Source organism: Ischnura elegans, chromosome 1, assembly GCF_921293095.1.
Source record: "Ischnura elegans chromosome 1, ioIscEleg1.1, whole genome shotgun sequence".
Classification (NCBI taxonomy): Eukaryota; Metazoa; Arthropoda; class Insecta; order Odonata; family Coenagrionidae; genus Ischnura; species Ischnura elegans.
The window spans coordinates 150,316,695-150,336,327 of record NC_060246.1 but is presented as its reverse complement, the minus strand read 5'-3'; the positions used below and the strand labels follow the sequence as shown (position 1 = coordinate 150,336,327).

At 36.9% G+C, this 19,633-nt stretch overlaps 1 protein-coding gene across 7 annotated transcripts in view; it reads left to right on the top strand.

Moving 5' to 3' along the window:
- The first annotated feature begins 61 nt into the window (after positions 1 to 61).
- LOC124172286 (uncharacterized protein YJR142W) overlaps positions 62 to 19,633 on the top strand; it is a 51,468-nt gene continuing 31,896 nt past the window's right edge. Inside the window, exons 1-2 of one of the 7 annotated variants that reach the window (XM_046551739.1) lie at positions 62 to 217; positions 1,358 to 1,450. In XM_046551739.1, the coding sequence (XP_046407695.1) occupies positions 184 to 217; positions 1,358 to 1,450 (127 nt within the window). In that variant the 5' untranslated portion in view covers positions 62 to 183. The other 6 variants (XM_046551758.1, XM_046551731.1, XM_046551753.1 and 3 more) reach the window with 6 other exon arrangements.

Sequence of the window (19,633 nt, the reverse complement as noted above, 5' to 3'; positions counted from 1 at the left end):
TCAAAATGATTCAAAATATCCGTGAATCCACCCGCGAATCGATTCCGCGACGTATTCCTTATATCGTCAAAAAGATTTGGCCCTGGCGTAAACCGCTCTTATAAGTTAATTGTCATAATGACTACTTATCAGTTCAATAGAGGCATGAAAATCGATCAAGATCCTTCGTTGGTGACTTAAGTGATGGCGTTTCCGGATTTTTGGAAGACCACACTGAGTGAGTTATGAAGACTGTTGTGACTATTTTAACTGCTTGGGGTCTTATATGTGACTTTTATCTTATGAATCTTTTATTTGACTTAGTCTTGTATTAAATTTCATTTTTATGGCCAATCATTGAGCCTAAATACTTTCGTTGGAAGTAATCTGCAATGCCTATGGCAAATTGTTTCTCGGGCCGACTTCATAAAAAGCCTTGTCTCTCTTACGAATTTTCGAAGTCTCTGATTAGGCAATTAATTGACGATCTATTTATGCGGAAGTTTTCTATTTCCCGGCGTTTTCTACTTTCACGGGATTATGCGTCCAGAAGGAAAAGCAGATTATTGTGTAGTTTCGTGTGGAAATCAGTTCTTTGACGATTTAAATAAAAAACTATCGAAGTCCTCGTACCAAAGCTTGAGAATTCTCGTTTCCTTTGAACATATTCTTTCTTAGAGGGTAAATGCTGGAAACTGGAGCAGTTTTAGTTGAAGGAATGAGGAACAGCTAATGTTTACTTTGCCCTTGTGATGATTTCCTAATTCTTATTATTCTTGCCGAAGTGTTAAATGTTGACGATAGAACTCGTGCTCCACTTCAGGATAATTGGAGCAGTTAGATCATTACATTTTTTTATTACCATCTGGGATTCTGGCGTCGCCCGCGTCCCATGTGCTGTTTGGTGCTGCCACGAAGATGTAGGCATGTAGGGTTAGCAACCGTTCGTGTTTCTCGTGTTTCTTTTCTCTCTAGCGAGCGCTGTTGTTTACATGTGGCGGTCATCGTAACTATTCTCAATGAAAACAGTCATTTACTCGGTGAAATTTTTTGCCATTAATGTAGAACGAATTTCCTTGTTTAAAACACGTAATATTATACTCTTACTTTTCGTTTGATTTGCATAATGTTCTTACGATTACCTTTAAATTCAACGAAATACCTCTTGAGTCCTTATTTACGTTTATGTATGGCTACGCCGTCGTCTGCTGCTTCAGCTTTTTGTCATAGGAAGTGTTAACTGTTCCACAATTTTAGCCTAAAATAATTTTATATGTGGTATAACAGCCGCATTTCATTAAGATTTCGCACACAACTGGCCATTTTCGTTTTACAATTCACTTAACTGAACCATATTCCGATTTATGTTTTAGTGCAGTGATGACGAGGAATGGAGAGATGGCGGCGAGTGAAATGCCTATGTCCCCGCTACTGAAATTGGCCCACAAATTCAACTGTTTTTACTTCTCAGGTAAATATTTTTTGGATCTCCTTAAATTTTTAATTTCACAGGCAGTTTCTGTGTAGATACTTATTGAAAATCTCATGTATCAGTGGCGTAGAATCGGGCGTGTGAAGGATATCGATCAGATAAGTTGATGTGTTCTCCGGAGATGCAAAATTTAAAATGGAATTTTTGTGGTTATTTGTATGCATGTTAATTCAAAGAGATAATGTGTCATTTTGACTTAATGTGATGATTGTGTCTACGTTGAGCACAGCAATCGATAAACTTAGCTTAAATTTAGGGTACGATCATATTCATGGATACGATAATGGCTATGCACTTAATCTTTTTTCTACTTCGTGGAGTTACCTATAGTTACATATTACTTAAAAATTAAATTTTCATGATTTATGAAAATTTTCACTTCTAAATAAATTTCATATTAAATCTAGCACAATGGGAAAAGATTTTGGCGGGAGACCCGGTGTGAATTTCTTTAATTTTTTTATTGTAAAGATTTTTTCTCATTGTGTATTTTCTTTCAGCGGGATAATTTAATGTAACTTATTATTTTTCTGCTAGGCCTTGCATAGTTTGTAGTTTTCCATAGCATTTTAACCTCCAGCAATACTGACTTGCGCATCCGAATCGTTCGACGGAACATGGGCGTACGTATCTAGTAATCATGAGCAAAAGCTTTGTAAGCTATCTGCTCTCTGTTTGTATTTTACTTGGGCTTCCTATCTATTTACTTTTAGTTAACTTTCGAAAATATGTGACGAAATCGTCTTTCTAAAGCTGCATGCAGCGTCAGATTTCTGCCGTTCGGGAGGAATTTTGTCAGTTTGAGGCTGAACTCTAGGGGGAAAATGCTCCATGTAAAATGCATTTCGCATACGAGGTTGATCTGCAAATGCAGTTATTTTGCCTTTCGTATAAATCGGAAGACAAATTATTCCACCAGCTCGAGAGGATTGTACGAAGGGAGGAAAGGGGCGGACAGTGCTGTCGCGGAAGGGGTATTGGATACGTGCGTGCGACAAGCAATTTACCTCAGCCGTTGGAACCGTTCGCTGGAATAATTTCGTCCCGAGAGACATTTGAAAAAAATCATGGCTATGTCCGAATAGTTTATTCCTTAGCTTGATCTTATAATATTCTGAACTACTAACGTTGGCTCTCTTCACGGAGTTTGTTCATGTTTAATTACGATATTTTCATTGCATGAGACAAAAAAATGGAATACTATGGTATTTTTAATGTACAATTGGATGTTTACCATGGTGGAAATTATTGATGATCTTGTTTTTGCGTCTACACTTTTCATGAAAATTTGCATTGGTAATAAACCGGAGAGAGATTGCGTTGTGTGATTATTATTCAATTATAAGAATTTGTTTAGTTTATTATTCGTATGGAAATTACCTTCATTATTACCTACCCTGAAAATTGCATTCACGTATTGTGAGTTTATACGCTGGGTTTTTGGAGTTAAAATATTTAACTGATCGAGTAATTATTGCGTGTTCTTTATTTTATTTATATTTCAGAAAGTGGATATGTGAATTGAATGTAAATCGATCCTTAAAGCCAGTTAACTAGGATGTGATTCGGAACCTAGTGGCTAGGTATTGATGCTTTAACTTTACAGTTCTTGTAATAGTGCTGGCCATGTAGAAAAGGGAGGGCGGTATTGTGGTAAACCGGTATACTGCAGACTGTGAATGTGTAGGGATTTTTAGGTTGGGAAGTTTAGACGGGAAATGTTGGTGGATCCCGCACTTTCATCGTTGATTCTTAAATTATTTTTTTGTGATATCGATCATTTCGTTTTTCAGCTATTTGGAAGTCCTGTCTATTGTAAAACTTGCATCTACGTTGATTTTTTCAATTAGTAACAGTCATCTCGTTGTTAATAGAATTATTTTCCTCCATTAGCTCTCGCTTGTTTCATCTGAAGATAAGGGAATTTTGTTCTTATTAGTTCACTGTGATAAACAAAATTTCGTGATGAATTTCATTAATACGCATGTCCTGCGACTCTTCGCGACAAATGCGGTAATTTTCGTGGCACTCTGCCGCGTCTACGGATATTTTTCGATGGCCTTGGATACCTGCTGTAATTTTATTCAAGCCCTTGTGAGGATGTAGAAGCCGGGGCTGCATTTGAAATTCAAGTCTAATTTTGCCGTCCCATGATTAAATGCGCGATAGGGAGAAATTTTCTGACCCTTTGCCAATCCTATTTCATACTTGCGCGTGTCAGACGATCGAATATGATGAGTAATCTGCATCACTCGGATATGGTGCGACACCTAAGTTAAGCCTTATTCGTACTTGAACATACCAAGGCTAATTTTTTTTTTAAAGAAAACGATAAAATTGTGATAGTCCCGTGATAATGTTATTTTGGAAGTGTGTTGACCTGTTGTCAGGCGTATTTGTGATCCTTAGTTCCTATACATGTTTTAAGCCATTAGTTAAATGTAAAAAATATTTTCACCCCAAAAAGAAAGTATGCCCTAAATCTGTGAGGCATGAGTGCATATTTTGAGCATGAGAAGCAGCAGAAGCAGGAAAGCAGTATAATGGTAATTGAAGGTGATGTGGAAAAGTCATTTCATGATTTTTATTTTGATTTTGTGCCATTGCTATTGGAAAAAATCTCCCTCCTGAAAGGGGCAGTTTTCCAATGGGAGGTGGTTTAAAATTTGAATACTGCGCTGCATTTACCCATTTTTTGCACGTCGGCGATTTTATATGTTGTAGAACTTCCGTGATTCACTTAAAACCATCCAATCTGATGGTATTAAGTGTCATTCTGTAACTTTCACCAATAGCGAAAGAGAAAGTGTACCTTGAAGTTGCATGAGTCTCGTTTTCTTTTTTTAGTTTCAGCTCACCAAATGTAAACCTCAATTGAAGTATGATCCGTTTTTTAACGACGATGTAAACCTCCTATAGAAGTAATCTCTCTACGACGATTCCATACTATGTTTAGGTGGCTCGGTTGTTAGAATTGAATTATGTCGCCTTTACTGGTCAGTTAATCGCGTAAAAAGATGAAACAGAAACCGCAATTGTTTCTGTTTCATGGCTATGTTGTATAAATATTCCAAATCGGTTGTACCTATCCCGTAGTCTTAAGCACCGCCCTTCTTGTGTAATGATTCTTGATGCTTGCGTTGACGACCTTAGTGACTCGCGTCCCTCGCACAGAATTGCTGAGCATCCAACGGAACGTAAATAAATCAGCAATGACTAAGTTGGCCATAAATACGCGGCGTCTAAACTTGACATGTTTTTGCCCCATGCTGTCGTGAATCGATACGAGTGGAAGTTATATTTATTCTTACTTATTTTACGCCCCTCAACTTCAGTCCACATCTGTCATATTTGATTCCATGTTGGGCTGCCAGAGTAGATGATGGAGATGTTTTCCTTGGATGCTGAACTTATTTGCTGGGCTATTAGCGTTCGGGCTGGAAAGAGTTTCGAGGCCTAAGCTTTATATTAGTTAGTTTCTTATAAGAACCTCATCAAATGACAATGTAAAATTTTCGCGGCGTGAAGTACCTCTATTTTCTAAAAATACTGAGGTTTTGAGTACCTCAAATTGAACTAGGTAAAAGGGATTTATCGCTTAATGTTCCCTCGAATGTAAATTTTCGCGAGTGTAGTGAATCACGCTACATAGGTGAAGTGAAAGCTGCGATTTTGAAGTAGACTTTAACTGGCATCCTTCCAATGCAGTCGCAACATTATCGCTCCTCGAGCAACAGTTCCTACGTTGAGAATTTAATCCCGTCGTTACTACTTATCCTCCTGTGCGATTATGATTATCTGTTGGTAAATTTACCTTGTTTTACCATCATCAGCGAGATGTGAAGCTGGTTGTGACTTTAAGAGGAGCAGGTCGAAGAATGTAACGAATCAATGCGTCTTTAACTGCACTATACGTCGTAGAAGTCTCTTTTAATTGCATATCACTTAATTTCATGTCCTTTCGGTATTTTTTAAACATTCGTGTATTTTATTTTTGCGATGAGACGGTCGTGTAATTAAGTAATGAATGAATCATGGATTAGAGACTCATCGCCTCGCGACGTGGACGTTAGTAATCATTCTTCCGATGATTATTTCCTTGATTTCCTCAGTTGATGCGAATCGTATCATTTTTAGCGAATCTTGAATCACCGAAGGTATTTAAGGAAAATTCACGACGCCTAATTATCCTTCTATATTTGCCTTTTGAGCATGAAAACGTTGGTATAATAGGATGGTCACTCTTACGGAACATCTGTAAAGTCTTGGAATTTTATCATTTCTGGAAAGTCTTGGAATTTCAAGGAAAATATGCGAAAATTACATTGGATGAAAAATTCCATTTTTAATTTTACCCGTCGTCTTTCGCATGAATTTCTCCGGCATGTTAACATCCTATTGCCAATATGCCATTAAGGCGGTGCTACATAATTGTTGCAATTAGTTTTTTTGTCTTTATTTTCCTCAATGTGCCTTAAGGTTATTTTAATGCTGCAGCAAATCGCATATTTATCTCCCATAAAGATGTGAATTCCATTAAATTCATGTTAACAAATAGTCTGTAAAATTCTGCAATAGACTAAAAAGTCTGGTAAAGTGAGGGAATTTCACTTCCATATTTGAGCGGCCATCCTGTCGATCTATTCCTTTCAGCTATTGAATATCGTTGTCCGTGGTTTCTGGCTACTGCGGGCCAGTGGCGTAACTATGGGGGATGAAAGGATATATCCTCCCTCCCAAAGCCTCTGAGAAATAAAAAAGTTATTCAAAACTATAGTCTAGTTTTGACCTTAATAACTGCATCTGGTTAAAGCTAAATCTTTAGTGCCAAAATGATGTAAAATGTATTTTTCAAATTTCAAAACAATTTCCTGAAAATGTTGCCTGGGGGGGGGGGGTCGCCACCCCAAGCCATCCCATCCCACCACCCCAAATCATATTCCTAGTTACGCCACTGCTGCGGGCTAAATATTCTTGAACTTGCTCCATGGCAAATTCTTGTCCTTGTTGGCCTGGCGAGGAGTTTTGCCGATCGAAATTCTTGTCTCCTTCATCCCAAGTTCGACCGGAGCGCCCTGACCTAGTGCTAATAATTGACAAGACTAGAAATAGGGTCAAGTTCGTTACGCAGGAGGGAGAAAATAATCTTCCGTCGCGATTCACGCGGTGATGCTATCCTTCTCCTATCATTCCCCTAAAAAAAATCCGAAATTCTGGATTAGGTGTTATGAAAGGATTGAGTTTTGACCTCTCAATTTTGCGATTGATTTTTTTTTCGCAGTTCTTTTCAGGCCCGCTCACAATCGGAGAGAGTGTCGCACCGGCCAGTGCAACAGTTCTGGTGCTCTTTCGTTCACCCCACCTTGGAAAACACTGAGGGGGCGATATTTTGAGAACCCCTCTGATGTTGCTTTGTTTTTGGCGTTCGTTCTGAAGTACGAATTCACTTTCATCCTAAAGTGGTTGCGAATATGCTGGTGCCTACCCTCCTAGGTCATTCGAATTCTTCTTAACTCCCTTTGCTTCATTTTAATGATTTTGCGTCATTTTTGTGATTTTGCGTCATTTTTATGATCTTCTATCATAACTTTTTTCAACTTCGAGGCTTTCATTAATGTTAACGACTTTATGAGGGTGTCATTAAGTTGGAGAGTAAATTAAAGACTTCCGTGGAGTGTTTTGTGGAGCGTTACGATTTACGGGACGGATACGTGAACACTGAGGATGGAAGATTAGAATAGAGTGTAGCCTTCGGAGGTCTGTATGCCAAAGAAGAATAAGAAAGGGAAGGGTGACATGGTCAGAGACGAAAAGGAGCTAGGAAGTTTCGGCCATGGTGGGTAAGGAGATGAGCGTTGATAAAGATTGAGCAGACGTTTTAGATGTTACGCGAAGTAAGGGGTGAGTGAATGTTGAAGGCCATGTTAGAGGGGAGGATGTTAGGTAAGCATAGAAGGGGCAGGGAGCATAGATGAAGAGAACTGGGCTCATTCATTAATGAATAGTGATTGTTATCGAATTAAAAAAATCGTCGGTCAGGGACGTACATCCTCAGATAGATTCAGATTTTAATGACTTTTATTTTTCTGTGCGTTGCAAGAGTTAGTTTGCGTGCTTATTATTGAATGTTCCGTGATTTAGACTGTCGTGACAAAATGACGGATTATTACGAATTACTGTGTGTTTTGAGATTTAAATGAGTCGACGTCGTCCAACGTTTTCCTCTGAAACTACTGTCGTTCATGCGCGAGTGTCGTTATCAAACTAATAGGGGCAATATTTTTCTAAAACATCTCCGGCGCTTGAAGACTGGTAGGGGCAGCGCGACCCGCTTTTTCCCTATCATGTCGCATGTGTGAACTTCCAATCACAGTGCTGGGGAAAATTTTGATGAAATAAAAATGTTCTCCTATTTTAGTAATCCTATTTATCGATTATAGTGGAGTTAAATGTCTCTAAAATTGAGCGCAGAAGTTGTAGTTGCATTTCAATATTAGAATTGACCGTGTAATGGCATTTTCCGTGCAGGTTTTTTCCTACCACACGCTCCCTTTTCGACCTTCTAATAACCAAAATACTTCGTCTGTCATTTACGATTGCCGTTAGATCCACCTGTTAATGACAGCGTGCTATTATTAACCTCATCTAGGGCAATCAGCATAACAGGGTAAATACAACCGATGATTCAGAAGGAAAAATTACTTCCTTGTACTTACTTCTTTTAAATTAACAATATTAACCATATCCAACACTGAAATGCAATAGATCCAATATGAAAATGTAAATATGAACTATTACATTTTTTAATAATACAAATTACTCAAAATTATTATTAAAATATATAGGATTCGCCCTGATGAGGTCTCCGGCATAGGAGAAGAAACGTCGGCCATTTTAATAACCTGACGCGGGATATTCCCAAAAAACCATAAATCTACAAACATGGACCGCGAAACCTTTAGTAATTTGACGAATACAAATTACTATTTTTTATTAACAAATTATAATTTTTTATTCGGGATAATGAACTTCAAATGGAATGATGTATACTTTTTGAAATGGAGATTAGTGTCTCGTTCCTCACGTAGATCGCTTTACTCATTTCTTTTGAATTTGTATTTCAGCGTTCCGTGAAGAAAATAACAGTTTGCGTCAGGTTAGCCTTGCGGCTATTTTCTTAAAGATGAAGAAATTTTTTATACTTATATTGGCTAATATTGTTGCGTATTTATGTTAGAATTCGAAAGTTCTGTCTAGTCATAGAAAATTTCCGCAGCGCCTTTCAGTGCGTAAGAGGAACGCATGAAGTAGACGATTTGATACCAAATAACATGTCTTACTTCAACCCACAGGAAATTCATTTTCCTGGATCGAAAATCATAATACCTTGACAATATTAAAAAATTGACAGAACTACCATATTGCAATGTAAGATACCTAAAGACCGTCCGTATCTAATAAAAATATACGAAGGGAATCTTTTAATACCATTTTGTTCGTATATTTCAAATTAGTCGCTATTATGACTAGTTATATGCCATTAAGTCTTTCTCTCTTTATATGTCATTAAGTGGCATATATATCAAGTTATAATGTAAGGAACCCAAGGAATGAGACAGATCCTAGTTAACATCAACTAGAACATGGATTGTGTAATGGCATTGCCGAAATATGGCTCTTAGCCCATGGGTCGAAAGATAAATGTATCCTGAGAATGCGTTTATGTTATTTTAGATTAATGTTGCTGTCAGTGGAAGATGTAACACGACCGATTTTTTGGTGAAATAATAGCGTTGAATGATTCTGAGATATCGCGAATGTGCTTTTTTGAGTAAATAGAATTCTGTAATTGGTAATATGGATATAGGTGCACCAGGCTGCCAGAATACTACCATCCTGGATCTATGAAACATTTTCCAGAAAATATCAAAGTTTGCCTTCACTGATGAAAACCAAGGGTGCCATCACACACATTTGTAGCAGAATTTACTGTCACTGAAATCTTTGATGTTATTGTGAGGAGCTCGGGCAATCGATGATCAGTTGAGGTTACATGTTTCGCTCACTTTTTTGTTGTAAAAAGTTATCATAAGCCGTAAAGTATGAATAAAATTATTACAAAATATTGTAAGGCTAGTTTCAAGCACTACACAAAACAGCTCATGCTTCGATTAGTATAAGTAATAAACAGTCATATTATAATATATTTTGTAGTCTTATAAAGTTTTGGCGGCATCAGCAGGTTAGATACAAAGATAATGCCGCAATGCGGGCGAAACGTGTTGGAAAAATTAAAAAAATTCAAAAGATTACTAGCATATTCTAAATTGAACCCCAGGGAGTTTTTTAAAAGGAAAACACAAGAAATTCTGCCGCGATTCTTTATTTCTCTTGCGGGTGGATCATTTGTATCTATTATTTTAAATTTTCCTTTACTGTCCATGAGCGCTCATGTCGGAATTTCTCGTTATTCTTTCTATGAGACCAACACACTGATATTTTTCGCCCTTCATAGTTTACATAGTTGTCTCTCCTTTCACTGAAAAGGAAGTTTGAATGTATTGCGTTTAAGCGATCCTATCGCTTCGTTTCCCTCGAGCGTTCGATCTTCGGGTTGTTCCTACTTTAATTTTATGGCTCGGAATATTTCTTATCTCTTATCTCAAACCCCTTGTTTATCTACCTCTTCCCTACTCGCCCTATATTCTCCTGACTATCGCCGTCTGCCCCAAGTCACTGCCTCCAATTATCCACTCCCTTCACCGGCACGGATGGCGTCACCGACTCGGCAAATTTGTTCGTGTTACTTCCTTTGCCTCGCTATCTTAGACCTCGGTGTTCTTTTATTTAAATGAGTCTTAAAATTTCACTCACGTGCATACAAAAAGTCCAAGTCACCAATTTCGCTCATTGGAAGTTATTGATCTCACTCACAAATTAGGATATTATGCTCTTTTCCGCGGTTTAGAATAGAATACGACCATGGTCTCAGAATTTTTTTCCTAGTGATGAAAAAAAACCTGTCGTTTTCACTAGAATAATTGTGCAGATCTTATCGTGATTAAATATTTAGGAAAGGTTTCTAAGTTTTGTCAGTTCGAAATCTTATTTCTCCATGTTGAGCTGAAACCTCATTCATTTTTTATTTATGTTATAGTGTATTGCTAGAATTAATTATTCCATCTGGTATTGAATAAATAAAAACACTATTGGGATTGAAAAGAGCCGTGATGCTGATTTGAATCTTGCGTTTTCTTAGGCCTTTTCTTTCAGTTTTTCAAACGGCTAACTTTTGGAGATGTATTTTATATCATAAATCATGTCGCACACTTTTCTTTCTTAATTGGTATTTCGTTATGCTTAATTTTAAAGTGTATTATATTCTTCATGTTTGAAATGATAATCATTTTGATATCTCGGTGAGAAATATTTTATGAATAACGTCTTTATGCATAAAATAGACTCGTAGGGTGCAAATCTCTCGCCATTTGTTAGACGTTATTGACGGGTACTTAAAAACGCATCATCTGTTTTATTATGAGGGAGTTTGGTGATGAAATTCAATTATCAGTGAGCATTTTCTTCCGCCGATTTTGTCGTTAGAAGCTTATCTTTAACTTTTTCTTTGGCATCAATTTCTTTTTGTGGCAAAAAATGTTATGTCATGATACACTGCTTAGAACAACTGTTATTTTCTGATCTGTGTTCCATGGTTCAATGATTCTCAAGTACTGCGAAGTAATCGGTAGTTATTATTATCAGTGTGAGCTTTAACTATTGGTGTATTTGAATGATCCAAAACAAATGAGAATAGTTATCTAATACTATCTGTACTAATTATCTATATATGTGTGTCACCTTCTCTGGCACAAGCTTAACAAAATTGTGATAATCTACCTCCTCCTCTGGAATCCGGGGCTTAAGGAATAAAGCGCATAATTTCATGGAAAATATTCGTTCTATTTCGCAGAATATTTAAATAAACCTCAACCCCATACCTCTCAAATCTCCGTGTCTGTGATGATCTAAGATTACTTTTCGGTAAAATTATTGGTTTTGAGAACTGAAATATTTCGTCGCTATTTATGCTCTTGAGTAGGCAATGAAGACTCCCCAAATTAACCCGATTTACTGATCGTAGAAGATACTGCGAAAACAAATCGTGGTGTTGTCAATTGTTCTTCCTTGGTGGAATTTTCTCTTTTAACATGTTTTTGCGGTCGACTCCGTGAAGATACACTTGTATAATATCATGATATCAGTTCTTTTTTACCGATCATAATATTAAGAAATCACGAAAGTATTATTACGAGGGAGGTTTTTTTTAACCTCCGATAGCTCAGCAAAAACACCATACAAGCGACAGGCGGGTACTGCGCCTGTATGGCAATTGCGTGTCCTCGGTACCACACCCTCAAGTAATTTCTGACCATAAGTTGTTAGAGTAAGGTTGGTATCAATCTCTTAAACTACACTGCCTCAATAAATTCTCTCGCCAGGAGTGCACTGCGGAGAGACAGCCAGAAAACTCGCCAAATAGCTTCAGCATTGACTTGTTTGACCTTTATACCGATGAAAGGGAATTTTTCTTTAATGCAATGTGGCTAGAGTGCGAAACAGTGTGAAAAATTACGTCCATTCCCATTCAAAACAAAAGAAGAGACAAGCTGTCTTCGGGAAGTGTTCTGATCCATGAAAACGCCCGTCATCTCAGCGATGATGCAGCCCAACTCCTTGAGCAATTTCAATGGGACCTTTTCGATCTTAGATCCCTTGCAATGCTGAACTGCTGCCGGGGGACTTCCATCTTTACGCTGAAATGAAGATGTGCCTAGATGGCAAGCGTTTTCAAACGGGCGATGAGCTTCAGAATAAAGGCATAATTTATTGGAAGTCATTGGCGGAAACATTCCATGAACAAGGTATAGTAAAGCTTGTCCACAGGCAAGACCGATTCCTCAATCGCCGAGGTCATTATATCGAAAGGACACCACAAGTGTGTTCAACATGTAGCAATGAAATAATATTTAATCAATCACTTTGTGTTCAGATCATGACCCATAGGAGGATAAAAAAACGGCCCTCGTATAAAGGAATGACGGAAGTATTAAGTAATTAATGTTATCGGCAGCTGACGGTGATATGTTTTAAAACGAGGTTTTGCATATCTTAACTGGTCGAGAGAAATTTGGATTTGTATTCCATCATGTGAGCCATCCCTGGTCACATGATGTGCATATATGTGAGTGACAATTAAAAATTCTCTGATGCACAGCTGCTGACAGTCTATTGAACTAGGACATTGAGGTTTTGAATTATTAGATAGATTTAATTATTATTGGAAACCATTTTATGGAGATAACCGCCTCGAGAAAATCGTAATGTGAACCCCATGTTATCCGTTGATAACATTGTTTTTTCAAGTTTTCCGTCATATCTCTGTTATTCACGATTCTTATGTTTGGAAATTTTTTCGTATCAGAGTTGCGATCGTTTTATTGCGATTTTCCACGTTTTTTCACGTTTATTCTTCGTTACGTCGTTACATTTAGTTATTTTTTAAGAAATTTACTCTGTAGCTATGCGTATGTCGTATTTTCTTACGTCTGATGGGTAGAGGCACCAAATATTCGCAAACGTCAATTTTTAATACTGTTTATTTCACAAATATTTTATAAAGAGTTGTAATAGAACGTAAAAACTATGTCTAAATCGTTTAATAACATTTCCATGCAGTCTGCATCACACTCATCTGAAGAGAAATCGTCCAACTGAACTCCGAGATTTCGCTATTCGCGAAAATTCGGTGCCTCTACTGATGGGATTATGCTTTAATTGTATTTCTCTTTATTTCTTTCGAGTTTTCAAATATTTTTACCGGAAACGACAATTTTTCCCCGTTACTGAATATTTCAATTATATTTAACGTCTTTTCCCATATTTATGCTGCCGAGAACACAAAGCTCTTTTCGGATGATCATTGGGAAATAATATAGACATTTCAAGGCCTAGGCCCTTAATTAACAAGTTACGTATATAACTTTTCAGCTGTTAAATATCCATGTATGTTTATTCCGCAAGGGTCAAGGAACGCATAAATTTGATGCTCGTGTTATTTTATATCTCATTTCGTGTATGCGAGTATTATCGGCTAGCTGCTGCGAGAAGTTTACTTACAGTTCTTACCGGAAGTGGGTCGTTTGAATGCATACTATCCTGATAGATATGCTACCTTCGTCACTCGTGTGAAATACACGTCGGCAGACTGAGCTTGCCGGATGGCATATTTCAAGGCCGTTAAACTCTTTCTTCGGCTGTTTTTAACTGTTCATGTGAGAGGAAAAATGCGCGGTTTAATGGTTAACGATGCTAATGCTGTACTTATGTGACAGTAATTATTTTGAAAGAAATTTAAAATTCAAAGCAAGACCTTTGGCCAAAAAGTTGGCAAATTGGGATTTATATCTCTAATATAATATCTGGAAATAGTCGGCGTTAAAGTGTCCACAAAAACCTCGCAACTGTTTTTAACTCATCGTCTGAAGCTTAATAGCTTCTAGCCGGACTATGACCAGAAAGGTAAACGATATGTTCTTGGGTTGGAGTGAAAGCAAAAGAGGGGAAGAAATTACTACGCTGTATTTAATAGACGCCGTAGTGGATCTAGCCAAGGAGCCGATCTACTTCTCTGATCTGGTGAAACCAAGTTATCTGTTCCTAGAGAAATCAGTTTCCATTCTAATAGAGAATGAAAATGATTTTTTCTCTCGATGGTATTTAATTGCCAATCAAACTATTTCTTATAAATTCCTCAATGTAGCCCTAATGAGCAAAGTTTGCATAGTGCTCAATTTTTTTGTTACACAAGTTTATGCAATTCATACATCTATTTTTGGCCTAATGGTACTTGGCATTCAAGTTCGTTACTTTTATTTCCATTGGTAGATTTTATTATTACTTGTTCATTATGTTTTGCATCATAATTTAGTATTCGTAGAGCGACGTTCAGCTTAAATTGCATGGGTATATTTTTTCCGAAGCCTTTCCAAACTCTTGTTGGAATGATTCCACTTAGGTTTCCGAGCCATGCATTTGTTGCTCAGTTGGCTTTGATTGCCTCAGTATCGCCAGAAGTTGACTCCTCATTTGTATATTTAAAGCTCGGAGGTAGGCGCGTGTGTTAGTTTGTAAACATAATGATGTCCTAAGAGGATCTGGTAAGTGTATAGGCATGATTGCGTTTGAGTTTCTAATCCAAAGGTAGGTACTAATCCTGTGAATGAGATTTCTATAGTTCTCTCATTGGATTTCCTCCCCCTCCCCGCTCTTACGCCACGCAGCGAACCTTGTTATGTTGTTCTCAATCTATTGGAGCTCCGATTTCCTGGTGCTTTCTACCTCGCGAATGCTTCTCAGGCGAAGCAAGCCATCAGCATTTTCGTAGCCAATGTAACCGCGTTAGTCGTTCAACATATCTTCCAATTTTTACATTTAACATATTTTCATTGCTTTTCTTTCCACGGTGTGAAGGCCTTTCTTTGCTTTTCTAGTTACATTTTTAATTCTCACATGAATCCAAAAGACATCTTTCATGTCACTCAGCCGTAGTATCCAGTTAGCGACGGAGATGAACTAATCTGTCAAGAATTTTCTTTGAACAACTTGACGATTCCTATTTGAGATATATTAAGTTTTCTCTCAGTGCATTAAGCCATAGTATCTTGGTGATATTCGGTATACGTTAATAAGACTATATTTTTGACTGAAGATAAAGTGAGTAGAAAAAATAAAGTACCACGTCATGGAATTTTATAAGTGTGCATTAATTAATCTTAACGGCAATCTACCCCGGGATATTATGCTCGTGTGCCAAGTTGATGATGACTCTCGTCTCCATTACAGGAGTCATACTTTCTCTTCACTGAGGTTTTTCGGGATCTGCGACATAAAAAGTCGTCTATTAAAATTATTCTATAAAAATTGAAGTATTTTAGTTAATAGTAACACTGGAATGTAACTTTTAATCATTATGGTGACGTCAATAGCTAATACCAAGGATTGTTTATGATAAGATGGATGAATTCGGACTAGATATAATTAATTTAATGTAATAGAAGGATGGATGAAGAAAAATTTCTCTCCAGCCAATTTTCAGATTCATTTGGTGAGAATTTTCATATTTTTAATTTTCTGAGACATACTCTCAATGTCAGACAACAATGCATGCTATTACGAATGGAGACATTGCTTTTGGTACTTCAGTAGTAAATGCAAAACGTCAATAGTCATTAAGGGATTACGGTACCAAATGTCTCTTGGTGCGCAGTAATACTTTTTCCCTAATTGCGGCAGGGTAAAAATTCACAAGTTATAAATATTCTGGAAGTAGTTTATCACTGGCATGACACTTGAAGTTCTTATGACGTATGTGAGTGAATCATTAGACAGTTTCAAGGTAAACAATTTTTCGGCATTTCTATGGATTTTTTCGTATTTTTTAGTGGGTAGGTGATGGTCAAAGCTTTTAGTGAATAGTAATATAGCGTAATTATCTCAACGCTGACGTCCGTCATAAAGCGCTCATTTACGGTGTCCAAGCTCTATTCTTTGCCTTTCCACTTGTCTTTGAATTGTTGCTCTTCCAAAAACAAGAAAAGTTAGGACCATTTGAATTCTTCCAGATTTTTCCATTGTTAATAAAAAGGTAAAATTTTACTTCTTTTGCCTCCAGAAAATTTTACTTGCAAATATTATGGAAATAGCAGAATTGCCTGCCCTGTGTTATAGGTCCATCATGCCGAATTTCAGTAAAATAAAAACTGGTGGGAACAAAACGGTTAATCTTCTGCGTAAGAACTATCCGTATAATAAGCCATTTTTATGCATGAATAAAACTATTTCAAGGACATGAGTTCGTAAAGCCATAAGAAAGCAGAAAACCGTACATTCCGCTAACATTCCTGCAAGAATCCTTTCCTACGCGAGCCCCAGGAACTATGAGGCATTAAAAATTGCCAAGGGAAGACCCATAGTGAAACTTCAGACGGAAAATCTTTCACAACTCGAGGAGTTACCGAAGTTGATGCGACTTGTTCATCGGTTTGCTTCGTAGCCGTGTAATTGCGAACTTCGCCATTGCTTAGTGCCAGTGCTTATTCTGTTAAAAAAAAGAGTAAATGCGACTCGTGCCTATATCATACATTTCTGAGACGAGGTTTTGTACCGATTAAGTTATTGCATTCAGTATTTGCGTTTCAATTGCAAAATGTGAGTGCCCGATAACACTATTCTTATCACACCCATGCGTGACAGAGAGTCCTCTTGCGATATCCAATGTCATTTTTTTTACATTCTTGATCATCCTCTTTTCTAGTTATTTCTATTTTCATGTAGATACCTTCCCAAATAACCGTGCTACAAAGTATGCTATTCTTTAATACAATTCATTTTATAGTAACTTAAACTGTTATTTATGTGAGAAATTAATATCATCTGTGTATTCATGCGCGTTACTGGCAAGGAGTAAAGTAAACGTTGAATTAGTGAGGATATAGTGTTCACACGAGCGTAGTTTAATCACGAATGAGTATATTTTTATTCGATAAATGAATTTATCTATTTTTCCACCCATAAGTTATTAAGGTAAGCAAAGGTGTATCATTAATCGATGTTACTTTTATAAATAATTTTGCTCTGAAAGCTGTCAAATCAAATAATATTGATGGCAGATGCTGAATGTACTTAAATTTATGTTGTTCGAATTTCGCTCATTTGTTATACTTGTTGTCACGACCTTTGACAACAAGTACAACAAACAAATATAAAACATAACAAGTATAACCTTCCTCAATCAACTTATGACTAGTATTCTCTTGTTTTTGCTGTGATTTAGTCTCTGGATTTAAATAAGTACATGGGTTGAAACGATGATGAATGTTCTTTAATGAAATTTCTTATCACGTCAGCTGTTAGCTCCGCTTCTTAATTACATAAACTAATATCCTGAACGAAGGTACAATGGTGTAGTACCCCTTGGATGGGCCTTTCTAGTAATAACGGTGCTGCTGATCCAGTTCTTTTCTTTAATACGTCATGGAATCGCCAAAAAATCCCAATGTTAATAAGCAAGTTTTTTCTGTCGTGCATGATTCTCCGACAGGGAGCCGGAAATTCTATTTTCGACGTAGTAAAGGAAGTAGAGTGAAGGAAGTCAGTTATATAGATAAACACCGAATTTCGTGAAGCACATTGTAGGGCGTGGCACTTCAGCAACGATGACAACGCTTCCGGATCGCGTCTAGGCGTCAAAAGTTTTTTTGTAACACTTGAAGAATGTGTAAGAGATGACAGTGTTATTGTGGAGGATGATAATGAAGGAAAATATGGCCTATAAAGCAATAAGCAGTGTAAGTTAAGGCATATATTGAGTACGAGCCATATAGGGGATCTTATACTACATTATCATTATTATTTTTACTGTTGATTTTTTAGTTGTTTTTTGTCCTATCTCCACATTTTCCCTGAAAAGAAAGATCACTGTATGCAAATTTCAATATTTTTTTATAATTGTCTATTTAAAAAATATTTTTTCGAAATAAATCCGCTTTTACAGATCGCGTGGGAGTTTTTCTGTGCACCAGTCTTTCGAGATACAACTTCCAGACATACCACAACTTTTAGGGAGCTTACTGGGAAAGTTGGTCTCACGAAATGCGTAGTAAGGTGCTAAATTAATAGATTTAGGTACTCTGGGTGATCAGATTGTTAAATTTAATTTTTTAAATTGGTTTTTTATTCGTTTATTAACAAAGGATTAACTCTATTTGATAGTAACTTGAACATGTCATATACAAATCGTTATTGGCTTCAAAATGTTTTAATATAATAATAATTTTATTTATAATTATAATAATTTTACTATTGCCGCGGATAATTTTAATTTTTCTTGGATTCGGGGGGACTTTCCTTAGCCCCTCCCATGCATCCACGTCATGCGCCACTGAAACTAAGCTCTGTTACCCGATTAGCGCATCATCAATAATATTCTCCCCTTAATTCTTCTACCATGGCGGGAAATATATTGAAACAACGATTGTGAAATACTTTACTTTGTTTCATAGGAATTATAAATTTCATTCTCCATTTCTTAGGAATTCAAATCTTAATTCTGGAATGTGTCTTTTTTGTGAATCGTAGCGCTTTAGGTTAATTGTGAGCGTTTCTACGTAACTGTCATAATAGGGTTAAAAAATTCATTTTGAGATAAATGGACCGTTCAAAGTCCTGACATGGTATAAATATTCCAAATTTTAATAATCCGTACCTGTTTCTCCCCATACTCCAACCATTTTTTACGAAAACGCCGCGGAATTGAGCTCTCGTTTCATATGAGCAAATGATTCCGTTTACAGGGCCATTCTATTACTGAAGATTTCGCAACTATGATACGATTTTTCTATGAAAATTTCCAGTTAACCATCCTCCCCAATCGTGACTATGACTTACCAATCCATTTAATCAATACTTAAAAGTCACCTTTTCACGCAGAGGAATGTAACGCAACAGTGCTTCGTTTTGGTGTCAGTCAGTGACGATTGACATACATTTTTTTCCGCAGACCGAAATCGAGGGATACGGGAGATAAATCGTTTCGTATCCAAATCAAGTCCATCTCAAGGATCAGAATAAAAAAATTCCCCAGTATTCACAGTTTTCGTTCCTGAGCGCTGCCAGTGACTGACGTTTTAAACTTTGGTATAACTCAAGTTTAAAATTTTGGTGCGTCCGCTTCATTGCCCCCGACTGGTACACTAAATTCGTGGCATATGTTCCTCGAGTAATAATGTTATATCAGTTTTATTGTTCTTGGTAAATTATGTTTTTATACTGCGGAGTATTTTTTTTGCCAATTGTTGACTTCGGCATGTCGCGTATCACCGTCACCTTCATTGTCGTCGCGTCGCTTGTGAAAGCGGGACATAGGAGCGGAATGATTGTTTAGATCTCTGCAATCATTATTCGTAGCATATGTCAGGATTGATTAAGGAGGAACCTGCGCTTCGAAATACTGCTTTCATTAGTTATATAAACTCGATAAAAACGAGTTATAATTGCTAAATTTGTAATTTATAAAAATTAAAAGTAATGCTAAATCAATCAAAA